Raw genomic sequence first — 24,565 nt, 5'->3', positions numbered from 1 at the left:
CTGCTGTGCTTCTGTATGTGCTGTCGTTTTATTTATCCTTCTGCCTAACATGTCTGATATATGACTTGGCCTGGCAAGGAAAGTGAATGAGCTGTTCTTTCATAAACACCACAGTCCTAGGGAGGGCTTTATAAGTCATTGACTTCTCATGCTTTACTGTAGCCTTTTTAAAGGCTTGAAAGTGTGTGGCATAGATCCAAATGGTAGAAATCACCTATCATTTACTGTAGAGTTGCTGCATGCAAAGCTGTGTTTGAGGTCCGAGTCCCACCAGGCTGTGGGGTCCCTGAGAATGTAGCACAAAGCAGAAAAAAAGCCAGGGAGTACCAGTAATGCAGTTTTGTATATTGGGAATGGCAGCACAAATGTGTAAGTTTGTGCACATAACTAAGTTGCCCAAATTTTCACAAGAAATCTGTAAGGGAGCCAGGGATTGACTGTCCAGAATGCTATTCCAGCAAATTAGCTACGAGCACTGCCTTTCCCTTCGGAACTACTTCAAAAGCTTTCTCTTTTGAAACAAACAGTAATTCATGGAAACATTCTCCCACGCGTTCTGGGATAATAGGAGATCAGTCAAGACTTTCTGTGTGGCTGCAAGGGCAGAGCTATGCTTCAGGAAAGTAAATAATCTGCTAGCAGATGATTTAGTGAAGTCAAATCAAATTAATTAAACTAGAAGAAAATATTTATGTTTTATGTTATAAAAGAAAAAAACAACAGATGGAAGAGTTACTGAACTTATTTCAGAATTGTATGGTAAAACATTTCAGAGCTCTCTCTACTTCTCTTTGAGTCAGTGGGTTTTGTTGTGATCGTTCCTGTTACAGCTTCTAACACAACTGCTGTAGAAGCCTCAACAGAGTCAGCTGCCTCATCTCAATAGGCCATTAGGGAAGTTGTGTCCCTAACTACCTTTGGAGTAGCCCAGGCTTAAAGTTTGGAGTGGAACAAGGAATTTTGCTGTGAAATAAGATGAATGTAATAAACTATGTTTTGTATGCAGGTCTGGAAGTGTCAGAAATCATTGGACAGAGATTTACTCTTTTGTGGAAAGCCTAGCTGAGAAGTTCATAAGGTAAAGTTTTCTTAAGATGATATTTTAATTTTATATATATAAAACTTTTTTTTTTTTTCATTCACTGTTTCTTAGCAAATGAAAATCTGCTGAAGTAATTTGTCTGTGATGTGGATCTGGCTTGTTCTTCTGTTTCAGTCCAATGTTGCGGATGTCTTTCATTGTTTTTTCTTCACGAGGCACTACAGTCATGAAACTAACAGAAAACAGGCAAGTACTCCACAACTTTCATCCAGAAATACTCTCCATCTTTCTTCTTAAGCCACGAGTGGCCCCAAAACCAGGATTCAGAGCTCTGTCTTGGTTCCCAGTGTGGCACTAACTGAAATCTTTTCCACTGTTCCCAACTGGAAGAGGGTTTAGAAGGCCTTTGGGTCTCCCAGCACCATTTTTTCAGCCTTATAAGATAAAGGCAGTACCAGACTGTCTGTTCTTTCTTGCATTATTTCAGGGAGAAACTGTTTTCAGTCAAGGATTCATGTACATTCTTGCTGTCTTCAACTACCCAAATAAGGGCAGTTTATGTGCAGGAGATCTCAGACCCTGAGTTGATGAGCAAAAGACTGTATAAAACTCTCGCAGTGCCCTTTGAAGTGGCCTGAAGCCCTAAACTCCATGCCAGCAGCTGGTCATACCCAGTGCTGGATCACTGCCTTGCCAGGCTGTCGCACCTCTCTCCTGGGCTGTCTGCATGCAGCACCTGTGCCAGAGGTGGCTGTGCAGCCGAGTGACAGGCTTCTTAAGAAAAAGAGAGTCTGAGGCTGGAGCAAAGTTCTTGTTGCCACCTTTATAACCAAATCCTTTTTTCAAAACCACACAAAAAACCCCCTCAAAAAAACCATCAACAACAAAAAAACCTTAAAACAAAACAAAATTTGCCTCACACGCGGAAATTCCTGTCACAGAGGTGTTTCTAAGTATTTTCCTTTTAATTTCAGCTTAAAGCCCTTGCTTTGCTACTGCTTCCGTTTGTGTGAGACAGCTTCAGTAGAATGGAACAAACCCCACGCTGTTTTGTACTCCAGGGCTTCATCCAAAGCCAGAATCCACATCAAGGGTCTTGCTTTTCTGCTGGCTCCACTGAGTTTGGGCTCAGGTCTCCATCTTGTATCTTGGTGACAGAGCTCAAACTTGCTTACTTGTCCCAGGTGGATTTGCTCTTTGCAAGGTGGAAAGTAGACAGGAGCCCTGTGGCAGTGTGTTGAACATGGTATTAGAATGTTCCCTGTCCTGAACTCCTGTGCTCTGTATGGATTGCTGTGTATGCCTTTTCAGCTCATTTTATACTTTGAAAGCGTAAAAATGTGCTTTTTGTCCGAAGGACATCCCCAGTCACAACTCCTGATTTTACCTTCATTCCCCATAGACTCCTGTTTCCTCTGTTACCGGGGTTGTGCTGCCTAAAATGCTCAGCTGCAAAATGTAGCTTAGAGAAGCTGGCACTATCTTTTTTAAAAAAGGATGCCCCATAGCAACTGGGGTTGACGTTTGGACTTCCTGCATCTTGTCTGCTGAATATTTGTTTTGTGACTTGGCCTTAATTTGTGTTCCATTAATATATGAAAACTTTGCTAAGGATCAGGCTATATTAGTGATCAATTAAATTATTAATTTCCCTGAGTGATTCTCTTGACTAACATGTTTGTGGAGCAAGATGCTATGCAACAGGGATCATGGTACCAAAGTCCATCTCTTACCAGGGCCCAAGAAGAGATCAGTGCCTGATCCAGGATAGGAAATTCTCATCATTCCCATCCCATTCTCTTATCTTTTGGCCTCTGTCTTTGTAATGGAAAAGTCCTCATCCCAGCTGTCCTGATGATTGATGGAATACCGAGTTTTTATTTGTCTCCTTTTCATGATAGGGTCATAAGTTTTAAAATTCTCATTCCATCTGCAGTCTGTCAGAGTTTAATATCTGACATTTGCTTTCATTCAATCTTATCCTGCCTGACAGTGTACCAGAATGAGGGAGCAGAGACAGAATTGTACCCTTAAAATGTCTTAGCCCTAACATTGTACTATATGGTCCAGTTTTGTGCTCCCATAGTTGCTTGGCTGAAAAATTGAGGTTTTTTAAAAGTCTTGGGTTTACCAGTGTTTTAGCTGGTGTGTATGCACTCTGTGCAGGGTACTGACAGGGTGCATAATCTAGCTGTGGTACAGGAATATCTCAACAGAACAAACCAGAACTTTCAATAAAATTGTCTTCTCCTGTTTTTTCTTATCCAAAGGGAAGCCATAAGACGAGGGCTCGACATTCTTCAGTATGAAGTGCCTGGAGGAGACACGTTCATGCATGAAGGATTTAAAAGGGTACACATCACAGTACCTCCTTTCTTTGATTTACACATACAAACTTTGCTTGCTGCTGCTCTTAAGAGCTAACAATGTTTTACACTTTGTTGCAGGCAAATGAGCAGATTTACCACGAAACCTATGGAGGTAGGCATTGTATATCACTCATGTTATATACCTGCCCTGAAAAGACAGGGGTGATAGTTCTTTATATGACCTGCAGTAAACTCGCCAAGAGAAGTGTTGGAGAAGGAATTGATGTTACACAATCACCGCATTCCATTTTGACTACAGCTCTACTTTTAAATGCATGATTCATGGTTTATTAAGACCAGAGCAGACCAGTACAATTGCACATCTGACCCAGTGCAGAATACAGACCAAAGCATTACAGCCAGAACTGCCTACGCCGTACCCAGGGGACAGGAACATCAGATTTTCCTGCACCCTTCTGTCCCGACACACTCAGCCCTGTCTGCCTCCTGTGCCCTAGTCCTCATTCTCATTAGTGTAGCTATGAATGCAATCAGCTGAGATTTTTGCATCAGCGTGAGTGATTTGGGGTCAGATTCTGAGTTTGTAAAATGCAAATTTTTCACTAAATTTCAAGAGGGAAATGTATTTGTGGTTTTTATCTGTGCCAAAAGAAGGCCTAATTAGTTAAACTGAACACTCTTTGCCTGGTTTATACCCTGGTTTCAGGTTGTTATCGTTTGTGAGCTGATGGTCTCTTTGGAAGATGGAGAAATGGGTCAGTGCCTTTTTATTAAAATAGGCTGCGGGTGTAGAGTCTTCAGCAGCAACTCTGCGTGGCTTCTCAGACACTTTTGCCAATGAAATCAAGAGTCCTGAAGAGTCCAGCTGAAAACTGATTTATCTTTTCATAACGTGTAGCTAAGAACTAATCAACTATTCTCTAAGTTGATTAGGAAGGAAAAAGGAGTAGATGAGATCTAGATTTGTAAGCTGAAATAGCAGGGAAGGAACAAGTGTTCAAAAGAAAACAAAATAAGATCTTCAGTTTTTCAGCTTTTTTTAAGCATGCTGGGCAGGAAAAAAAAAAAAAAAAAAAAGGAATATGGGAATCCAAGCTATTTTTTCCCCCTAAGGTCCAGGTCATTTTTTTTAAGATTTATGTCTGTGTCTGACATGACATGGGAAGGACTGCATGGCATAAGAAACCTGTCAGAACTAATCAGTCTTTAATTTCAGACAGTATGGGGAAGGACACTTGAAACTGTAACAGATTATTTTGAAAAAATAACAAATACTTCCCTGAAAGTAAGATGTATGCGTATTAGTTACTTTGCTTAAGAACTATGGATGCAGAATGGTTGATTGAACCATAGTTTGCATATTAATTTGGTTTAGTGTTGTTAACAAGTTGCATCTTTTTAGGTAGATTGTATTCTATACTGCATTACGTATATAGCTGTACAAAGTCTGTGCAACCTTTTCACTTAAGCTTAGGTGGGATATGAAATGTCTTGTCACAAGATGTGAATTTTCTCCAATGGACCTGATTTTAAGGTTTTCACACACTCAAAATTCTTATGAACTTCACTGACAGCTCTTATTGCTTGAGAAGTGTAGGACTGACCGTGCTGTAGAAGCACATTTCATGCCATGTTCAGTGGGGTTGCTCTTTGAAAGTGCTGGAGGGGAAGGTAGGATGGCAGGAAAGCTCCTTTTGCAGGGGTATCTCTTAGTCTTGGGGCAAGGTCGGTGTAGAGACATGTTTGTCAAGAGAAGGGGGAAACCTCTCCCTCTCTGCCAGGATCCCTTTTGCTAATTGTCCCCATAAAGACTCTAGATGCAATCTCGGTAGGTGCTATATTTTACACAGAACAGAGAAGTTTGTGCATGGACCTTGTTAGGGCAGTACTTCCCCTTCAGTGATGCTTGTGAAGGTGTACGGGTTTTGGTTTATTGCGTGCTGTTACACGTCTGACCTTCAGCTGCTAAATCTCAGATAAAGTCCATACAAATCAGGCTGAGAGTCTGGCCTGACAGTTCTGCAGGTTTTTTTTGTCAGCAAAAAGGAATACCTCACTTCAAACTTTATTTTCATTGCTGAATCTTGTGTCATACATACGCAATCTGTTAACTATTCTCCATGTAGGAGTTCGGACCGCTAGTGTGATTATTGCTCTGACGGATGGAGAATTGCAAGATGTTCAGTTTTATTATGCAGAACAAGAAGTAAGTCACCTTCACGTTTACCCAAACCATCTTATGTCAAACCTGTAGGTGTTCACTGTTGCCTCCACTGATTATATGGCTTTGCATTAATGGCAATTTTTTTTTTTTTTTTTTTTTAATTTAGGCCAACAGAGCCAGAAGCTTTGGAGCTATTGTTTATTGTGTTGGAGTGAAAGATTTCAATGAAACTCAGGTAACTTTGCTTGCTTTCTTGTTTTGTTTTTCTGTTAGACTACTGCACAAGTAACAGCATCAGATGAAGGCATTTATTTAATCACTTGAGGCATAAATCATTTCATGTCAGTATGATGTCTTTTAGCAAGTATGAAAGGGCCCAGTTTTGTTCACTGTAATTTTGTTTTCCTCATGATTTATGATTATCTTTCTTTGCAGCTGTCAACAATTGCTGACAGCATCGATCATGTTTTTCCAGTTACGGGAGGCTTTTATGCCCTAAGAGGAACCATTGATTCAGTAAGTTGGCTATTCTGAGACCCAGAAAAGGGGCACCCTTTCCTGGATTGATAAAGCATAGATAAAAATGATTGATTGCCAAAAATGCCATTATCTAAATCTTTTAGATTCTCAAGAAATCTTGCATTGAGATCCTAGCGGCTGAACCATCGAGTGTTTGTGCAGGAGGTAAGTTTCCACAAGAACAGGGTGATAAGGCAAATGAATGACAATGATGAAATGTCAGTAAGTAGCTAATGTGGGATCAGAACTGAAGCCCGTGGATGTGTTAGAGGGTCCCCTCAGGCCATGGCTACAACTCTGTGTGTCCCTTCTCAGCTTGAGAAAAAAAAAAGTGGTGCTGGCAAACACATAGCTGCTGCATCTGAATGCCAGCTTGGAGAGTGGGCTGAGGTAGCACTCAGGGAATGGGGGATACTGCTTTTCAAAATATCCCAGAGAAGTGGTATAAAGTCAGACTGCCAGAGGTGGCTTAGGGTCTAAAGGCGACATCTCACAAATGTCTGGAAAGACTGCGTTCCTGGGATCTGCTAGGACTCGTCAGCAGTTAGAACAAGATTTTGCAAAACATTCACAGAATTTCAGATTTATTGAACCAGATATAATTAACTGCATAGGCCAGATACCTGATGTTTTTTCCAAAGTACTAATCTTTTGCTTATTTGCAATGAAAGAACTGTTAGTGTATATGGTAAACGTGAAAAATCCCCAGAGGAGCTGTTGATAATTTCATGCTTTTCATGTCTAGTGTATTTAACATGGATTTGTTCTAGTTTACATTAGCAATTCACTTGCTGTGTTTTTGTCTCTTAAGTAAAGAGGCTATTGCAGCAGTGTAGGAGTGACACCGTAAGTTTGCTGGAAGGTAGACTTTACAGCATGGTTATTTAGATCTGATGTTACTGTCTTGTATTCATTTCCTTATACACTGTAAAAATGAGCAGATAAAAATAAAATAGAAATGATGCATGAAAGCTGACCTTGAAAACAGAGAAAAATAGGAAAAATCTAGTAAATATCATAGAAAAGAGAAATTGTTCACTCTTAATTTCCACATTAATTGCAATATGGTCTTGCCATGAGTACTTAAATTTAAAATGAAATGTCCTTGTGTCTTTTGATGTTTGTGATAAAATCTTGTCTGTGGAAAACTTAAAAAAGGAACTATTTTATTTTTAAAAATATCTTTGTGGAGTTTATAAAAAATAATTTTAAAGCTTTGGTACTTAAAAGGTTTTTTTATTTCATAGTAATACATTCTTTCATTTTTTTCCTTGCTGCTTGTATACTGGGCAATTTTTTTGTTCAATAGCTTGTTGCAGGCTTTCCTGTTCAACAAATTTGCATTTAGCTACATGAGGGATTTCAGTAGTGTTCTTGTAATTGTTTGGAACAATGTTAATATTGGAAAGTTGAATTTGAAACCATATTTTTCAAATGGAAATTTGAAAATATCTTTCTAAAGTATTTGAGAAAATAAAGTTTCAAAAAAATATTTACTTTTCAAAAATGGATATATTTCAGCAAGAGTAATTTTTTTTTTTTTTTTAAAGGAATCTTTGATTCATGAATTCAAATCACTTCATTTTTTGCCAGGCTTGCTAAGTAACTATTTTATCATAATCATGATTAAAAATACACAAGTTCACTTAAAAATAGTTTGCCCTCCTTTGAAAAAAAAAAAAAAAAGTTGCATTATTCACATCTGTAAAAGCTTTTCATTGTGTTTGTGGCTTTCAAATAAGACCAATATAAATCAGGCAGAACCAGTTTCTGTGTATTGCTGCTGATTCAGCAAAATACCAGCACTTGTTTCACTTAAATTCTGAGGTTTGTTCTGTCCCTGTTGACAAAGCCATCCAGCAAAGGCTGGCAGACAGTGCAGTGTGGTGCTGAATCACCAGGGCACGAAGACTTGGATCTTGCGTGCTTGATGGTTTGCTTATAGCAGCAGGAGGCTTGAAAATAGGAGGAAGCCAAAACTACAGCTCCGAATGGTGCATACTGTCCTGTTAAACAGTCTTCAGCACCTAGAATCTGGCCTGTAACAGCTTTTATTATGAGTCTAGTCCTGCAAGCCTTAGCTGAGGTTTTACGGCATGAAGCCGCAAATATTTACACTTGTGCTTGCCTTTATTATCCTTTATTATTCCACTTACATTACCCAGAGGTTCATCTGTATAGCTATGTCCACCACTGTCTCCTGAAGGGATTCTCCTGGGATTGAGCAACATTTTTCATGGTAGTGTGAATCCAGATCCTGAATCCAGTTCACCGGACAGTCAGATATAGTTCTACTCTATTATGTAATGTACTTTATTTGGACTTTAATGCAGAAAATACTGAAGCCTATGAGGTAATTCAGAATTTTAATGCGTTTTAAATTTAAGTAATAACTAATGTAGTTTACTGATATCATATAGGTAAGAAATTTAGCTACCGAATCTTATATAAACACCTGCACTTAGAGCTGGCTAAAAATTAGAACATAACGTTTTCTAAAAATGCAACATTCCTCCTCATTTTTTGTAAGTTAGGAATTTTGATTTCTTTTTTTTAAAAAAAATATGTAATTGAATTTTGCATTTCAAAATTTTTATTGAAAAATAGTAGAGCTTTTGGAAGACTGCGATATATTATCACATTCTCCAGCAAAAAAGGTTGCTTGTTTACAGCCTTGAAATGCGTCTCTTTCTGTGCTTTTTGTATTAAACTTACCTGAGTGAGGAGGTGATAATCAGTTTGGCTTTTATTTAGCTTTATTACTGATTTTTAGAACCTGGTATGAGATCTTGAGGGCTCTGTGGTGCTCAGTGGAAGCCGGTCGTGATCAGGGCTTAGAGCAGACTCTGACCCACTCCTTGTAACTGTTCTTGCAACTCCTAATTACCACTCTGTTGGTGATTAGTGGTGATCTTGGCTTCATTTTTGACTTGCCAGAGGTTCAGTAAATTGCTGATGAAACTGTTTCCATGTGGGACTCTGACGAAGCTATCTGGCAAGCCCATTTACAAATTGATCTTGTCCCATTATGACAGCTATCTGGTGCTTAATGCTTTTTGACTCTGCAAATTTATCGTCCTCAGTGTGGAGAAAGGTAGTTAGTTCCTTCCCATTCCCTCTGATTTAAAGTGACCAAGACACACAGCCTGTAAACAGGCTATCAGTGCAAAACTGGAGGAGTCTCGTATCCTGTTTGACAGCATCGTTGCTTTGATTACGCTTACTGTACGCAGATGTGATTGAAAGGTTTTGTTGGATGTGGCATCCTACTGGCCACATCAACCACCAGGTGTGGATGCAAGCCGTCAGCTTCTCATCAGAGTCACAGAAGTGAAGCCGACAGCGCAGCCAGCGCGTACCAGCTCCAACCTACCATCTCGCTGCCAGCGCTGCCTGGTTATTTCAGTGCTGACCTTTTTCCCTTCACTGTCTTGTCAAAAGCTGCAATCTACAATCTGACAGTAACTAAGGAAGAAAAGGACGCAGCCAGAGCCAGGGTGCAAAATTAAATGGAATTAGCCATTTCAACAGACCATCATCCAGAACACGCTAATGCTCCGGAGCATCCGAAGGGGCAGAGGTCTTAACAGCAACAACCAAATCCAGTACCAGCTGTTTAAATTTCCATGCAAGTCTGGTATTGAGACTGTATTGTCAGCATGTGTTGGTGGAGGGGTTACTGCAGACTGGCAGTGGTGGTGGAAACAAGGGCAGGAGAGGTAAACTATCTTGACAAGACTAAACTTCTAGATGTAACTTTTACCTTTAATGTTTTGTGTTGAAAGTCTCTTACATGCTGCCTCTTTTTAAAACTGTGGCAACAGCTATCAGTTAAGCCTTTGGGGTTGCTGTTTTTAAGACCATCTGTTCAGGAGGTGTGGGGGGGTGTGAAATAAACTACCTGCAATTTCATGTGTAGCAAGCTACTTTTATAGTATAAAATTGAGAGACAAAAAGTAGTTATCTTAGCTGAGTCTTTAGATCACTGTGCAGTGGGCTGGCTACAAGCAAGTCTAGAGTAAGGTGTGGTCCCAGGCAGGTAGATCTGGCTGGTGGGCAGAGGCCAGGTTGCCCTCAGGGCTGGCCATGACTGAGCTCTGCTGGCAAACAAAGGGATGCTCATCAAGAATAACTCTCAACATATCAACTGGATTAAATGTGGAGTGGCTCAAGGCATGAATCAGATTTAAAGTCCAGATTCTTACTGGAGTAAGAAGCAGCTGAATCTGCCCTACAGTCTATTTTTATTTGTTTAAAGAAGTGCTCTCCACCCTCAGTGGAACCCAGGAGGTATAACCCTTCCATTAAAAGAAAGGACCAACTTCTGATGCTGGCTTTGTGTGTTTGGCTCTTGATGTGCTCAATGAGGTCTCAAATTTTATCATCTTTCTTCAGCAAAGTGCCAAAGCATGTGTTTCACTTTAATATGAACTCCAGTAAATATTTTCTTTTTCCCCTCCCAAAATATCTTCTCTGATTCCCATATGCCTTGCAGCCTGTGTCAGTTCAGAGCACTGCTCTAAGGGAAAGTTACCATGAGGAAAACCAGGGCGTGGGTTTCCAGTGCTTGATCGTAACATGTCCGTACCTTTGTCCAACTCACTGAAGTTGCAATAGAACTCAACGTAGTGAGAACGTGGTTTTGGCAAGAACAAGCTGTTTGTATGGAAAAGTTAAAGCACTCTACATCCTCATGCTAGCTTGCCTTGCAGTAACTTGATAGTGAAGAGCAGGCAGACTAAGCTGAATATGTATTTCAGCCACCTTTGGGCCTCATGTAGTGTAATAACAAGTCCTTCCTCCAAAGCATATAAATAATGTGGCAGTGCATCATATGAAATGTTATCAAAAGCTAGATCTTGTATCACTAAAAATTAGATACTGTTCCCCTCAATCCTATCAACATTGTTTTCTTCTAATTTTTAGTATGTTTGTCAAAGTATAATTGATAACGCATGTGGACTTGTTCATGGTTTTACCTGCTGCTAGTGGGGAACTTTTATGCAGTTTATTCTTACTTTTCTATGAGTAGCTTGAAAATTAATCGGTCCTGTGTTGTGTTGGTATCCCCCTGGTATTGTGTTGGTCTCAAAAGCTGCTCAGTGGCTGGTATAAACAGCTCATGGCAGGGGGGTTGGAACTAGATGATCTTTACTAGATGATCTTTAAGGTCTATGATTCTATGAGCTGTGGAGGATTCAGATAAAGTGGGAGATCAATGTGTGAAAGCATAACAACTGGGCTTTCCCTTGCTGTGTGCCGTGGGTGTCAGATGGCTTCTTGTGCATACCGTCAAAGGGAGTTTCAAAAACACATTTGGCATAGAACAAATTTGTGATGTGTCTCTCCACCTTCCTGCATTAAAGATGTCTCTGGGGTCAGTGTAGCAGTTACAATGCATTTTGTCACCTAGAGGGAGCTTTCCTTTGCCACTTCCACCTCCTTGTGTATCTTCTGCCTAGCTTGGCAATTCGGGCTGGCCCCAAGGGGAGGGAGACTGTGGCTGGGTGGTGGGCTCCACCTGTGTAAAGTAAAAGGAAGATCAACAAACAGTTGTGCTCTGCTGTTATCAGAGCTCTGAGAAGTGTTACCTATGTAGGTTACTAAGAAATAATTTTAAAAGCTTACTGTGGAGAAGCTGAGAAACCAAACCAGACTTCTTAATACCTTCTTCTGCAAATTACCTTTGCTGTTTCTAACTGTCCTGAGTACACTGACTCGAGGGAGTTTCATAAGAGACATAAACTCACCTGATGCTACCACCACTTGTCTCTGTCCCTTGCTTCCTACACACTTCTATTCCCAGCAGATGCTCAGCCAAGCAGATCACCTTACTGATCTCTCTGGCAACGAACAGAGGGTTATTTTTCAGTATGTGGGCAAGCTCAGTGCACTGCAATGTGATCATGGTGCCAAGAGTGGAGGGCATGTGCAGTTGGGATCTCACTTCTGACAGCAGCCTTCCTAGATTTGCTTTATTCAGATGTGAAACCATTGAAGGGTTAGCTGAAAAAACTGACAATGCTTTTCCTGCTTGAATGAACAAATCACAGTTGCTTATCCCAGCAATGACCAAAATCACAGGTTCCCCCCACCCCCCCACCCCCCTTGCCCTGCCATCAGGACTGAAGCAACAGAAGCTGATGGGCGGGTTCAGGAGTGCTTGCTCTGGCCAGCAGACAGTGTGTCTGATGTGGAAGGTCTGCTGGTTTCTGCTGCTGGGGCAGGGGTGTGGGGGAAGAGCACAAAGAAAATTGCAGCACCTGGGTCTTTAGTTATTGCCATGTGCAGCAGATGCTAATGGGGCTGTGCACAGGCCCAGTTTTTGTATGGACTGAAAGTCTGTATTTTTTCCAGGACTTGTACCAGATGCAGAGCTTCCTCTCTGAATCACAGCAGGGTTATGAAGGGAGTCCTGTTTGTCTATATCTGTCTGAACAGAGCTGCTGCTGAAACCCAAGTGCAATCTGCTGTGGAGATAGGAGGAAATACTGTTGCTTGTGATTACCAGAGGTGTCTGGCCCAAAAGCCATGGAGGAACCATAAGGTGACATCAGCCATGTCAGGCTCACAGTATTACTGTGACATTTTTAATGAAGGCACTGGGGGTCAATGGGATGCTTGTGAGAGCAACTGTGAGACAAATGCTGCTCTGTGAAGCACCAGTGCCACTATAGCACTCTTGACCATTGCTGCTGAATATTTAGTGTCAACGTGAATGTTTTGTTTCAGGCATAGGGCAGAGAACAGCCATTGTCATGTAATTCAGATCACTCTGGAAGGAAACACTGCATCTGAATTATTTTTCATTACTCTTCTGTATTTTTACTTACAGAATCATTTCAAGTTGTGGTAAGAGGCAACGGCTTTTATTATGCAAGAAATATCGACCAGGTACTCTGCAGCTTCAAGCTCAACGACAGCCTTACTATCAGTAAGTTTGCAGGCTGGTGGATTCCAGTGCCCTATGTGACTGTGTCACCTTATGAGTGACAGAGGTGACACAGTCCACCTCTTGTCCACATTGGAGGAGTCCTTGCAATGAATGTAGGGGGAGCTGAGTGGGGATCTGCATCTAACTGAAGCTTGAAATGCATCTTTACTCAGTCCTGTCACCTGTGGGCATTGTGTCATGAGGGCTTACACGGGGTGTGCTGCTGCACAGTGAATTTCAGCATCACTGTAATGGTGCACGTGGGTGATGCATACAGCCAGTGAGGACTGGGTGTCAGTTTTTAAGAGGGAGAAATAAAATTGCTCCCTATTCCATTGTTCATCATCAGTAAAAAGAAATAATGCTATCTCGATTCTCTGGTGATGTCTTCAGACTCTTTATTCACCAATTCAGGACACACTCACCATAAAGCAGGGTCCTCCCAGGCCTGCTCTGTTCCTCTGATGCCAGTTGCTGGTCTCATTGCAGCGCGCATGTAACGTGGGAACTCTCTGTCATTGCTGTGCTTAACCGGATCTTTTGTTTGCTGCCTCAGCAGCCAGGCAAAGGCCTGAACGGCCAAAAAAGATTGAGCACCCAGTTTCTCAGCAGTCCTCTCTTATTTCCAAGAAGCAGTGTATGTCTGGCAGAATGAAGCACAGTATGGGGAGGGGAGCTTTGCTCCTTTTTTGTGTATGCTACCCTTGTTGGCTGAGCACAGTAGAGGCTTTCATATCCTGTCGTGGTCAGACTGGTGCCTTCCCTTGCACTGAATTCACTTACAAGAGGGAGCACATGAATTGCTTCTTCATTTCCCATCCTAGTTGCCCATGTGGAGGCTGCATTAAATAAACTCTGGTGGTCTCGCTCTCATTCCGCTTACAGATGCCCTTTGTCAGGGATTTGTTTCTTGTGGTTTACCATGTAGACAGGCTTTTGGTTTTTTTCTTCCTCATCCCTAATGTACTGGCACCTTGACTGGACTTCACACAGAGAGTACTGACCCAGGCCTGGAAGTATGCAAGAGGAAAACTACCCAAGTTCCACATCTCATTTGTGCTGTGTTCTCCTTGGGTTGGGTCTGCAACAGATGTTATGATGTGACACTGATATATGCTCACTGTTTTTTTTCCCCCCCCTTGGGCTGACCCTAAAACATTTCACTATAACTTCCATGGTCTCATCTCTGCCAAAAGAAGGAAATGAGCTTTGTCTTCAGGTGTGCTTGGGGTGGGTGAAGCACTAAAGAACAATGTTCATAACTGTTGCTTGAGTGATTTTTTTTTTTTCTTAAGTAGAAAGAGTAATCAAGCCTCTAAGGTTTAACTAAGCTGTCAGCTTTTACCAGCTCCTAATTCACTTGGGTTGGAATTTTGTGAACCAGTCTTTCTCTGGACTAGCACCTTAGCTGCTTTGGGCCATTCGGAGCTAAGATGCGGTCACAGCAGTGAGTTGTCAGCTCTTGTACCTCAGCTTACATCTAGTGGAGTGATATTGTGAGATTACTGCTGAGCCTCCTCTCTGTGTTCATGGGATTTGGCTTTCTGGATGTGGTTTTTGAAAGCAGCAGGATTAGCACTGCTGACTCTTGGAACAGCGAAGTGCAGGGAGGCAGGAAAACACCTATGGCCCTGCTTTTGACTCTGCCTGCACCAGACCTCTATGAACATGGGCTGTTTCTGGATAATACTGCCACAGAGGGGAGGTTCAGGACAGGAAAAGCAGCAGCTAGTGCAGCAGAGGTCCTCACAGTAACATCAGTTATGGTCCCTCTCTGCCTGTCTCCCGTATATGACCAGCCACAGTGTTCTTTTTTTTTCCTCTGACGTTCACTTCAGCTCTACCTCATCTCTGTCCTTCCTTTTCCCTGGGCTCAAACAGTGCAGCCCTGACTTTTCCTGGGTGTGTGTGTTTAGAAGTAGGTAGGCAAAAATTTAACCCTAAACTTTTGATCCCTTGAGTTAATTTGTGGTGTCAGAGTATTCAGTATGAGTAGAGCTTGCATGGACTTGTCAGATAGACAAGAGGAATATTGCTCAAAGCTGGCTTTAAAATGTCTGATCACTGGTGTCAGGAACAGAGATATATTTCCATTTCTTAACTGTGGCATCTCTAGCCTGGGAACGTTATACTGACATCAACAAGAATGGTCATCCTAGTACTTGGCTTTGTAATCAGTACCATTGGGGAATATCAGTACTTGCCTATATACTGAATTTGTCTGTGGCTCTCATTGGTGTTACTGCTTCTCCAGGGGGTGGCCTGCTTGGGACAATTTCTTTTTTTCATCCCTGACAGTTATATTAATTTCTTTTCAGATGAAAAGCCGACCCTTGTTCACGATACTTACTTACTTTGTCCTGCCCCAGTGATAGAAGATGCTGGACAGTAAGTATTGCTTTCCAGTACATGTCAAGAGAGAGGAGACTTCTGGATGAGGATGTTAGTACAGAGCCAAGGGCTCAGAGTTTTGCCCAAAGTGGGAAGCTGATAAATTTTTGTGTGTGTGTGTGTGTGTGTGGCAGGATTACCTCCATCCCCTTTGTGCCAAATCCTCTCCTAGTAGGAGCCAGCATACCTCTATTCAATGTTGGATCTTTAGCATAGCTTAACCAAAGGCCTTGTTGGACCATGGTCCCATGTCATAGAATGGTGATTTCTCCTCTGTTCCTATATCCTGTTTTTTTCGGAACAAAAAGTAATTTAATTCCAGGCAGACTTTTAATTTTGATTGAAAAGAGATTCTTAACTTGAATTCTTTTGCTGCTGTTGCAGATGTTGCTTCCTGTGTTTCACCCTTCTCTGGCTAGTCTTGGTATTTTTCAGCTGTTGTAATCCTGCAGACTCCTGGGAGACATGGCACAGGGCCCTGCCATCCCGCTGGGTTACCTTGTGGGTGCTCACTGGGGGTGAGGGGGAATGCCTCCCTCCCCTTTCCTGTTTGTGGGTGAGGGAAAGTTGTTTTTTTGTGGGTTATTTTGTTTGGTTGTGTTGTTGGTTTTTTTCCTCGGACCATTTCTCTGATATTGGAGAATGGCTAGGGCCAGATTCTTCTTTAATTTCACTGTCATTTCAGTGCTTTTACCTCTTGATCTCAGTGCAGATATTCTGGATTTACTTGGGTATAAACTAAAACACATTCTGGCTCTTTAAGCTGCAGAAGGGGATTAAATTAAAAAAAAACAAAAACCACTTAAAGTTTCTTGTGCTATCTAGGGTAGTATTGCAAATGTCTGAGTCTGTTATAACTCACTGTCCTAGTGATCTTTGCCCCAGGTGGGATGGAGGTTATGGGGTTTTTTTAATAAAGAGCATATGCCCCAACTCAATTAAGCCAATATAAAAAGAATAGCTCCTGGGCAAGCAGAAAGACAAACGCAGGTAAAGCACCTGAAGCCATGAAAATGCCTTGACTCAACAGGACATTTTATCCATGTGTGTTCACGAGCCAATGGCTAAAACACAGCCAGAATAAAGGGAACAATGGGTATAAAGATGACACTAAAAATAAGTGCATCTGTTTTGTGCTTTAGGGTGGTTTTCCTACAAGTCAGCATGAACAACGGGCTAACGTTCATCTCCAGCTCTGTCAGCATCACCAGCACACAGTGTGTAAGTAATTGCAATGGGGCTTGACAGAGAAACCATGAGATCTTGGAAAGAGACGGTGGCTCTTCAGGCAAAGCTTCCTTGAGTGAACATGAGCTCTGTACAGCTTCTGCATCACAGTTATTGACTGTATCCCAGCAGTTCTTTGAAAAATAAGCAGGGCTAGTTAAGATTAAATTGTTATTGATGATGCATAGATCATGATAGATTTACTGAATAAAAAATTACAACAGAAGGCACCCTGCCCATTCCTTAAGGGATCCTTAAAGCTAGGATCTGACTAGAAGAGAAAATGAAGGAAGGAGTATCAGTAAGCAACACTCTCTTGAACTTTGGGATCCCTTATGGGATCTGGGGTGAAAGGTGCAACTGCCAGGACTTGGATCTGGAAGGGGCACAGCATGGAAGGTCCTCTAAATTTGCACAATTACTTTTTGGTTGGAGGTTACAGCATTTGTTCTTAGACCGCCACAATTTGCATTTACTAGGTCAGGATTTGCTAAGGCATTTTTACAGTGTTAGTGACAGGAGCTCGTTGCTTTTCTCTTGATGTCATGGGAGATGACCAGAAAGAGATAGCAGCCTCAGATCCTGGGATGAGCTTCTTGATAAAAGGCTGCTGCTCAGCCCAGCTGAGGGAGAACATGCTGCTGCGGGACAGCAGTGACTGTGATATGAGCATCTCCTGGTCAAAAGGACCACCTATCCCCAGGTGGAGTGTTAGGGACCGACAGCTAGAAGTAATCCTTTATCAAAATCTGATTTTAGAATCAAACAATCAAAATGAAGAAGCTAGCTAACTAGATAAGCAGTCATTTTTCTTGCCTTGAAGTAAAAATAGGCAATGCCCATAGTTGGTGCAAGCAAGTACAGTAGCTAAAAATTTGTCCTTGTGCTTATGGACTAAACAACACTTGCTGAAGTACCTGATAGCAAACACTTTGTATCAAAGTTGAGCTTTGTTGTTATTAGTGTCAAAGGACTTTTATAGCCTACGCCAAATGCTGTCATATTGGTTTGTAATCATTTTTGGCCTTTTTGACAGCTGCAGAACAGAAGGGCAGGAATGAAGATAGAGGCAGTGACTGGAATGTGCAAATCTGATTTTCTGATGTTTTCAGCAATGAAGCTTGGAAATCTCACACCAGATTGCTGGAACAGTCTGGGATGCAGGGACTCAGAGTTTAGCAGAGATGTGTTTGCTGCTTCACCTGATTATTTTTATTTTTTGAAAGCTTTCCTACAAATTTTCTACACTGAAGACTGATACTTTAACATTCATTCCTCTCTTCTATCTCAGGTACAATAAAACCTTTCAAATCTGCAGTGAAACATAAGTGTTAACTGGTGCATTTAGTTACCCATATGCAGTTTATTTTGATGAAGACTGAAGTTTTAGCTCTAGCTGGGCTTCCTACAGGTCAGTACATGGACGGAGGAAGCTTTCCTCTTAGTAGCCTTAGGATAAAGAGAGGAATCCAATCTCCAGTCCTGTCAATCTGACAATGTTTGACCAGCCTCTTGCAGATTGAATGTGAAGGAAGCAGGGAGCCTGATTCTCAGCTGGTACAAAAAAAAGACTGTCTCACTCCAGTTACATCCGCATAAGCAGGGAGGCTAGCAGTTCAGTTTCCAACTTTGTCTTAATTTCATGGATTTCACTCTTCTTGTTTTAGAGACTCCCTCCATTTCCTTTCCTCTCCTGTTTCCTTTTCTGTGGGTGGCAGTTAGCTGGCCTGCTCAGCTCTCCTCCCCAGCTGGCCCTTCTGTCCTTTCTGTACAGTAAGTATCTTCATTTTACTCCTAAAGCTTCTGTGTGATCCCTGTGCTTATTTCTGTTCAGCTGCATGAAGTCTGCTACTTCCTTTTTGAAGTCCAGCTTCACTACAATGCTTTGTATATGTAATCATTAAAAGCAAACTCTTTAGCTTCTTGCTGCCAGCAGCTCCTGCGCTGCTGCTGGCAAATGTCTCAGCGATTTATATGAGCACTTAGCATGGGAAAAGCAACGCCTGGGAACAAAGGCTGCAAAACAAGCAGGTAATATGTGTTTGGAGTAAGAGTAGGAGTGATATGTGCATCTGTGGCTCATGCACTGCACTGGTGCTGTGCTTGGATTTGTTTTTAAGGAGTGCAGCAAAGCCTCTTGAAGTTATGCTTGACTTTGATTACTCATCCTTTTCTCAGCAAACTGACTTCACTGGGTATTCATGCCACCCAAGTGTCCACTTTCCAGAGGCATTAGTGCTACATGGGGCCAGAGAGGGGGGCTGCAGCACTGAACGCATCTGGGCAGTGTGTCTTCATTAGAAGACCCCTTTGAGCAGGGGGTCTGGCACGTGTCACAGCACTCCACCTTGGCTTTTAGCTGCTCCCTGACCAAATGAATGAGATGAGCTAAATAGTGTATCCCAAAACAAGTCAATTTGTTGCATATATAACAAGAAGCTATAAAACAGTGGAAAGGATGGTGATGCTGCGACATGGAGATATGGGATACTGGGCTACCTGCCTAAAAGCGTGGAGTAGGAGCTGTGGTTGTGTTAGGCTCGTCTTGAACATGTCAGTCCTCACAGCTCTAGGGTTTGGCCTGAGAAGGAACTAGGTACCACCCGGCCACTCAAGATTTCACCCAGACTTTGCAAAGCTCTTGTCAGCTGGTACTTTCTTTTCCACCCTCAGCCTTTTCATTGTCAAAGGGGAAAACAAACCCAGGAGCAGTGAAGGGAACTCCTGTTTTAAGAAGGGGCTAAGCATCAGTTTCTGGTGTCATGGCAATTCAGCAAGCAGTTTCAGACTTAATAAGGTGAATTTAATGGACTTTATGCTCCATAGATCTTCTTTGGAATCTGCTGTCTTTGCATTTTTCCTCCTACCTGTCCTTCTCTGGAAATTCTTGCAGCTTCCTCTCTAGCCAGCTTCTATTCCCTCAGCCTGAGTCACAGACCTTTCTTCAAGCTCTTTTCACATCTTCCTAGTCCCAGGCTCTTCTCTAGTTTGCTATAAGGTTTCACTTGTTCTCTGGTACCCCTGTTGCTGGTGAATTGAACCTCTTCTCAAACTCAGAAAATCTACCACTGAAGAGGTTTCTTTTCCCAGTATAAAAGAAATGGCTGAAGCACCAGCACTAATCTTAACCTCATCCCAGAGCCCAGTGCAGTCCAAGGAAACAGCATGGCCCAGCATGCCGCTGCCATCTGCAATAAATGTTTAATTTCCAAAAAGCCATGTGCTTCTGCAGAGGCCAAACAGCATATGAAGACCTGCTTTCCTGTAATCATAAAAGCAATACACAAAGTTAATACCTCTTCTGAACACACTGACATTAAATGCTCCAAGTGCAAAGAATCCATCAAAACTTACCCAAGAAAATCAGAGCTGTGATTCTCTTTGGTTGCCTGGCTGCTCTGAAAAGCAAATTTCAAGTGTTATCACTTGAAATTTTTTGGATTCTAGTAACTTGAAAGAAAATTAGATTTGTATTTTGTGTGTAGACCCTTAGCTATCCAGCCCCAGAGTCCTACCATTCTCTGCAAAGAAATAGGTGGAATGTAAGAATTAGACATGCCTAAGATCATAATTACAGCATGTGTTTAAAAACAGTCAAACCAGCCCTAGGAAGCATATGAAGAACCAGCAGCATTAAGGACTAGTTTGCGTAATTACTCAGCCTGGGGTTTTGTGTGCAGTTTGAGGCAATAGAGGCAGGCTTGGGAGCTGATCAGGCTAAGTGTCTAAGTTGTGCTCTGCTACGTGGTGTTGACATGCAAACAGTTACCCATAAGCTCTGAGCTCCAATATTCCCATTTTGAATATCATTGAATTCTGCATCTCTAGGGATGGAAGCTTACTCTGCATATCTGAGAATCTGTGGTCATATAGTTTGCAATGCCCCTCTGACAGTATTAACAGATCTGTCAGCAGAGATTTGGGAGTAGTTCGTATGTGAGTTTAACACCTTTGAATCTTGTGGGCTATAAACATACCATAAATCTATACACAAATTATACATATACACACCACAAACAGGAGGTGCCTTCCCTGAATCATTACTTCAGATATAGATTTGTCACACCAAATACTGGTGTGAATCTAATGATACACTGGTGTGAATCTAATGATAATACTGATTGTCTGTACAAACTATCTGAGACCTCGTAGTGAGGGGAAACGTGTCTCGTTTTGCCCAGTCTAACTGGGTAACTTAACTTCAGAGCTCCTGCTGTGTATGTGACGCATGCAGATAACTCAGAAGTAATCATCTTGTTTGCAGCTGACTGGGACCATCCTTTTCATTGCTCTCCTGATTCTTTTTCTGCTGCTGGCTCTGGCTCTTCTGTGGTGGTTCTGGCCCCTTTGCTGCACGGTGGTAAGTACAGGCTTTTATTCTTTTGGTTTGGTTTCATCTCTTCTCTGTGAAAGCAGAGAGTTAGTTAAACTCTTGGAATGGGTGGTTAACTTTGTTTAAGAAAAATGCTGCCAGGCTTGTAAGACCCTGATTCAACAAACTGCTTAAAGTGCTTGTTGAAGTCCCTCTAGTCTGGGTTTTTGAATGTTGCAAGGTCTGCGTGACTTTTACACTGAATTAGAAGTTTAAGTGAGCTCATGGATATGGCCCAAGCTTCTGCAGGGATCGAGAACATCTTAGAACAAGATTTGAAACCTGCTGCAGAAAAGTGTAATGGAACTGATTCACTAGTATGTGTGTAAGCTGTTACAGTCCTTTTTAAAGACAAGAATTATGCTTTCTTTTTTATTCTAAGAGAATATTTTGCACTGGCTTGTTAATTATATGACATTTTTTAAGGCAGAACTACCAGAATATGGAGCTGTATTATGAGTTACTTAATAGGGCACTTGACTAATCATGTGATGGATTTAGCTTCTCATCTGCATTTATTTTATGCCCACTGAAAAACAGTGGGGCTAATGAGAGGACTGAATGTGGGGGAATTGAGCAGGGCAACCCATCTGTGATATGAGCAAGAAAGAAGAGAGAACATAGCATTGAGATGGATGAACCCTACCACTATCTCAGATTTCTCCCACTGTTTATCTATTCCAGGTGATCAAGGAGCCGCCGCCACCGCCGCCTCCAGAGCCTGTAAGTGTGCTATTTTTGAGCTGTTACACTGTCTGCAGCCACCGTAGTGTATTGTGCTGCCCAGGAACGTCAGCCCTGTAGGTGTCTTAATGACACCTTGAAAGCTGTGAGAGGAAGTCTCTTGGGTCAGGACAGTTATTTCTGCCTTCTGGTCTCTTTATATACACACAGCAAGATTATTTCCATCCACAGAGAAAACAGTTGCATAACTCAGAAGTCCACAGACCAGGCATTCCTATGGTATCTTGTTCCTTCTGCTGCGCATCAAACAGGCGCGTAGGCAAACCTTTGCTTTTCAAGCTGTGCTGAAAGTTGTCTCTCCTCCAGTAAAGCTGCTGTTGTTCTCAGCAGGAGTTTAGCCCAGATTGGCAGCTGGAAGAAAGGACAGTGAAGGTCACATTCTGGTGGCTTTGCTACAGGAGAGGGAGACAAGAGCCTGCCCTGGCTGTGGCTCTGCTGCAGAGTGACCTTTGGAAGGACATTTAGCCTTTCTCCATTTAGGTTGTGAGCTGTTTGAGGCAGTGTTGTATTTAGCTCTTTTTGGGATAGTAACACACTGACACTGACCTCACTGACCCTGACCTCAGCTTAGTTTCACTGTACTAATTTCATTAAAATAATAGTAATAAATAAATTACCTCCAGAGAAAACTCATGCCTGCCTTTGGTTCTTTCCTAGGCATAGACAGTTAAATGATGGAAAAATACTTGCTTAACCCAGAAGAGAAGCTTAGAGTTTGCTGCTAACTTGCTGTAACTTGGCAATGAATATCAGGAGGCAACTACAGCTGCTGTTTTGAGGTTGCCAGAGGCCACCATTACTCTGTATGTGATCCTGTTGCTTGTCCTGAGCAGCAGCATTGTGACAATTTAGAATATGCACCAAAAATCATGCTGGTTTTAGGGTGATTAGTGTTGTCATGAAGCATTCAATTGCAGCCATGCTGTGTTTGAAGGAGGTTTCAGAGAGCATCACACCCCTGCAGCAGAGTTCCCAGATGCTTTGCAATTATTCTCATCAGCGGAGATATTAAATGGAATCAGAGAGACTGTGAGGTGATGTAAGCCTCCAGAAATAACAGAATACAGATGTTATCCATCCCTTTACTTGGCCTTGTCTTTGTCCAGTATGGATTGTTGCTTCATTACACTTAGCACTAGCCTCCCTAGGTATGGTGACCTGCACTTTTGCTGATGTAGTCTGGTATTGCTGCTATTAAACTGAATATAGTTATCTAAAACTTTTTCTAAACAGCAAGGATTAGATTTCCATTGCTTTAAAAAAATGTGTTAAAAGCTGTTAATGTTGCTTTGCTATATGTTCAGTGTAGGGGATACTTGGTATAAATCCTTTATCAGCTGGAAAGTATCAGCCATCACTATTAACTGTGTCCTGCTACTGTTAAGCTTGACAGAGTTAGGGTTGTTAGACATGAAGACTTGAAATCTGTGTTACCTCCCATGGAAAAGGCAGGATATTTCATATAGTACTCAAGTTCACAATTAAATCAAATATAAATGAATTAAAACTGGTGAAAAAACAAAACAACAGCAAAAAACCTCAACCAACAAAACAAAAGTATGAAACCTAAACCCCCTTACTAGTTAATGGAAATGTCAACTCTAATCTTGCGTGACCGTACTAAAGAATTTGTTGGAGGAACTGTCCCATGAACCATAGCTGAGAGATTAAATGGCGTAACTGATGGGAATACCTTTCTCCAAGGTATAACCTAGAAGTTAAATATGAACAAATAAAAATTAAGGCATGTTTTTTTAAAGGGTATTATTGGGTTTTGGACTCTCAATTCCTTTTGCATTCAAACAGAAACATGTAGGGCAATTTTGATTAAAATGTCACCTAGCAATCTGATAATAATTTGTGTCTATCTCTAGTATTTGGATTTCACTTGGCTTTTTTTTTTTTTTTTAGTTAAAACTAAGTCCAGGCAGTGTTTCTAGAAAGATACTTGTACTGAAGAAAATTAGCAGAGCGCACTGTGCATGGCCAGTCCAAGAGCAGCACGCACATCTGTGTATCAGCATGAGGTGTAGTTATTTGTGTCTATTAAAAAGCATGAGGAATGAAGATGGTATTGTAAGGGGCTTGTTGGGCGCTTTCCTCAATTATGTGTGTACTTGGAGAGTGTCATGGTGTGACTTTCAGCTGCCTCGACTCAGCGTAATGATAGGGAGTCTGAGAAATCACAGTGGCTTCTATTGGCTCAAGGTGATAGAGCTGGAGCTGTGTTCCCAGAGCTGTCGAACCAGAAACATTTACCACCTTTTAGTTAAGCAAGAAGAGAGCAATAAACCTGAAGTAAAACCTTGATTCTGCCTCTCCCACATTCCAGAAAAATAATCTGCAGTCTTTATAATTGCAGATCAAAAACTCTGGATCTGAGTTTTCTGACACTTTAGAGATATTCCAGTCTTGAGTCCTGGTTCCAAAATGTACAGCTTGAGCCAGACTCTACAAAGAATCAAGCAGTGTGGAATAACTGGTTACAGCTGCCGTCAGAAAAGGGCCTGATGCACATGTTAGAAAACTTACAGTGGTAGCTTTTTTCCCCTTTTAGGTGACATTAAGTTCTAAAAGCGCAATTAATAAATGATTTCTTTGGCTTAACTGATTGCTGCATTTTCTGCATAGCATAGTGACAAGCCAGTATAATGTACGATTCATCTCCACTTTGCCTTCCCTTACAAGTCAGTTGTGATTTTGAAGCTCAATGCATATTTGACTAAATAAAAGCTGCCTGGAGAGAGGAATAGGCAATCCTCTTTGGCTTCTCTAGTTAAAATTGCAGCTGCAGAGACAAGAGACTTTTGTTTTTTGTCAGCAAATAAGTATAACACACAAA

At 41.7% G+C, this 24,565-nt stretch overlaps 1 protein-coding gene across 1 annotated transcript in view; it reads left to right on the top strand.

Annotated features, from left to right (window-relative positions):
• Positions 1 to 1,006: 1,006 nt before the first annotated feature.
• The window catches only part of LOC104527469 (anthrax toxin receptor 1), a gene marked incomplete at its 5' end in the record, with an annotated part of 44,464 nt that continues 20,905 nt past the window's right edge, over positions 1,007 to 24,565 (top strand). The window contains 13 exons of the mRNA XM_010171193.2: positions 1,007 to 1,078; positions 1,217 to 1,288; positions 3,313 to 3,394; positions 3,490 to 3,523; positions 5,499 to 5,578; positions 5,703 to 5,771; positions 5,972 to 6,052; positions 6,160 to 6,220; positions 12,891 to 12,989; positions 15,308 to 15,377; positions 16,523 to 16,601; positions 20,872 to 20,967; positions 21,664 to 21,702. Of these exons, the coding sequence (XP_010169495.1) occupies positions 1,007 to 1,078; positions 1,217 to 1,288; positions 3,313 to 3,394; positions 3,490 to 3,523; positions 5,499 to 5,578; positions 5,703 to 5,771; positions 5,972 to 6,052; positions 6,160 to 6,220; positions 12,891 to 12,989; positions 15,308 to 15,377; positions 16,523 to 16,601; positions 20,872 to 20,967; positions 21,664 to 21,702 (934 nt within the window). The remainder of the gene's footprint in view (positions 1,079 to 1,216; positions 1,289 to 3,312; positions 3,395 to 3,489; positions 3,524 to 5,498; positions 5,579 to 5,702; positions 5,772 to 5,971; positions 6,053 to 6,159; positions 6,221 to 12,890; positions 12,990 to 15,307; positions 15,378 to 16,522; positions 16,602 to 20,871; positions 20,968 to 21,663; positions 21,703 to 24,565) is intronic.

The sequence above is a fragment of the Antrostomus carolinensis genome, unplaced genomic scaffold, assembly GCF_000700745.2.
Source record: "Antrostomus carolinensis isolate BGI_N321 unplaced genomic scaffold, ASM70074v2 scaffold12577, whole genome shotgun sequence".
In the NCBI taxonomy this organism is placed as follows: Eukaryota; Metazoa; Chordata; class Aves; order Caprimulgiformes; family Caprimulgidae; genus Antrostomus; species Antrostomus carolinensis.
The sequence above is the reverse complement of the archived record's forward strand: the minus strand, read 5'-3'. Positions and strand labels throughout refer to the sequence as shown.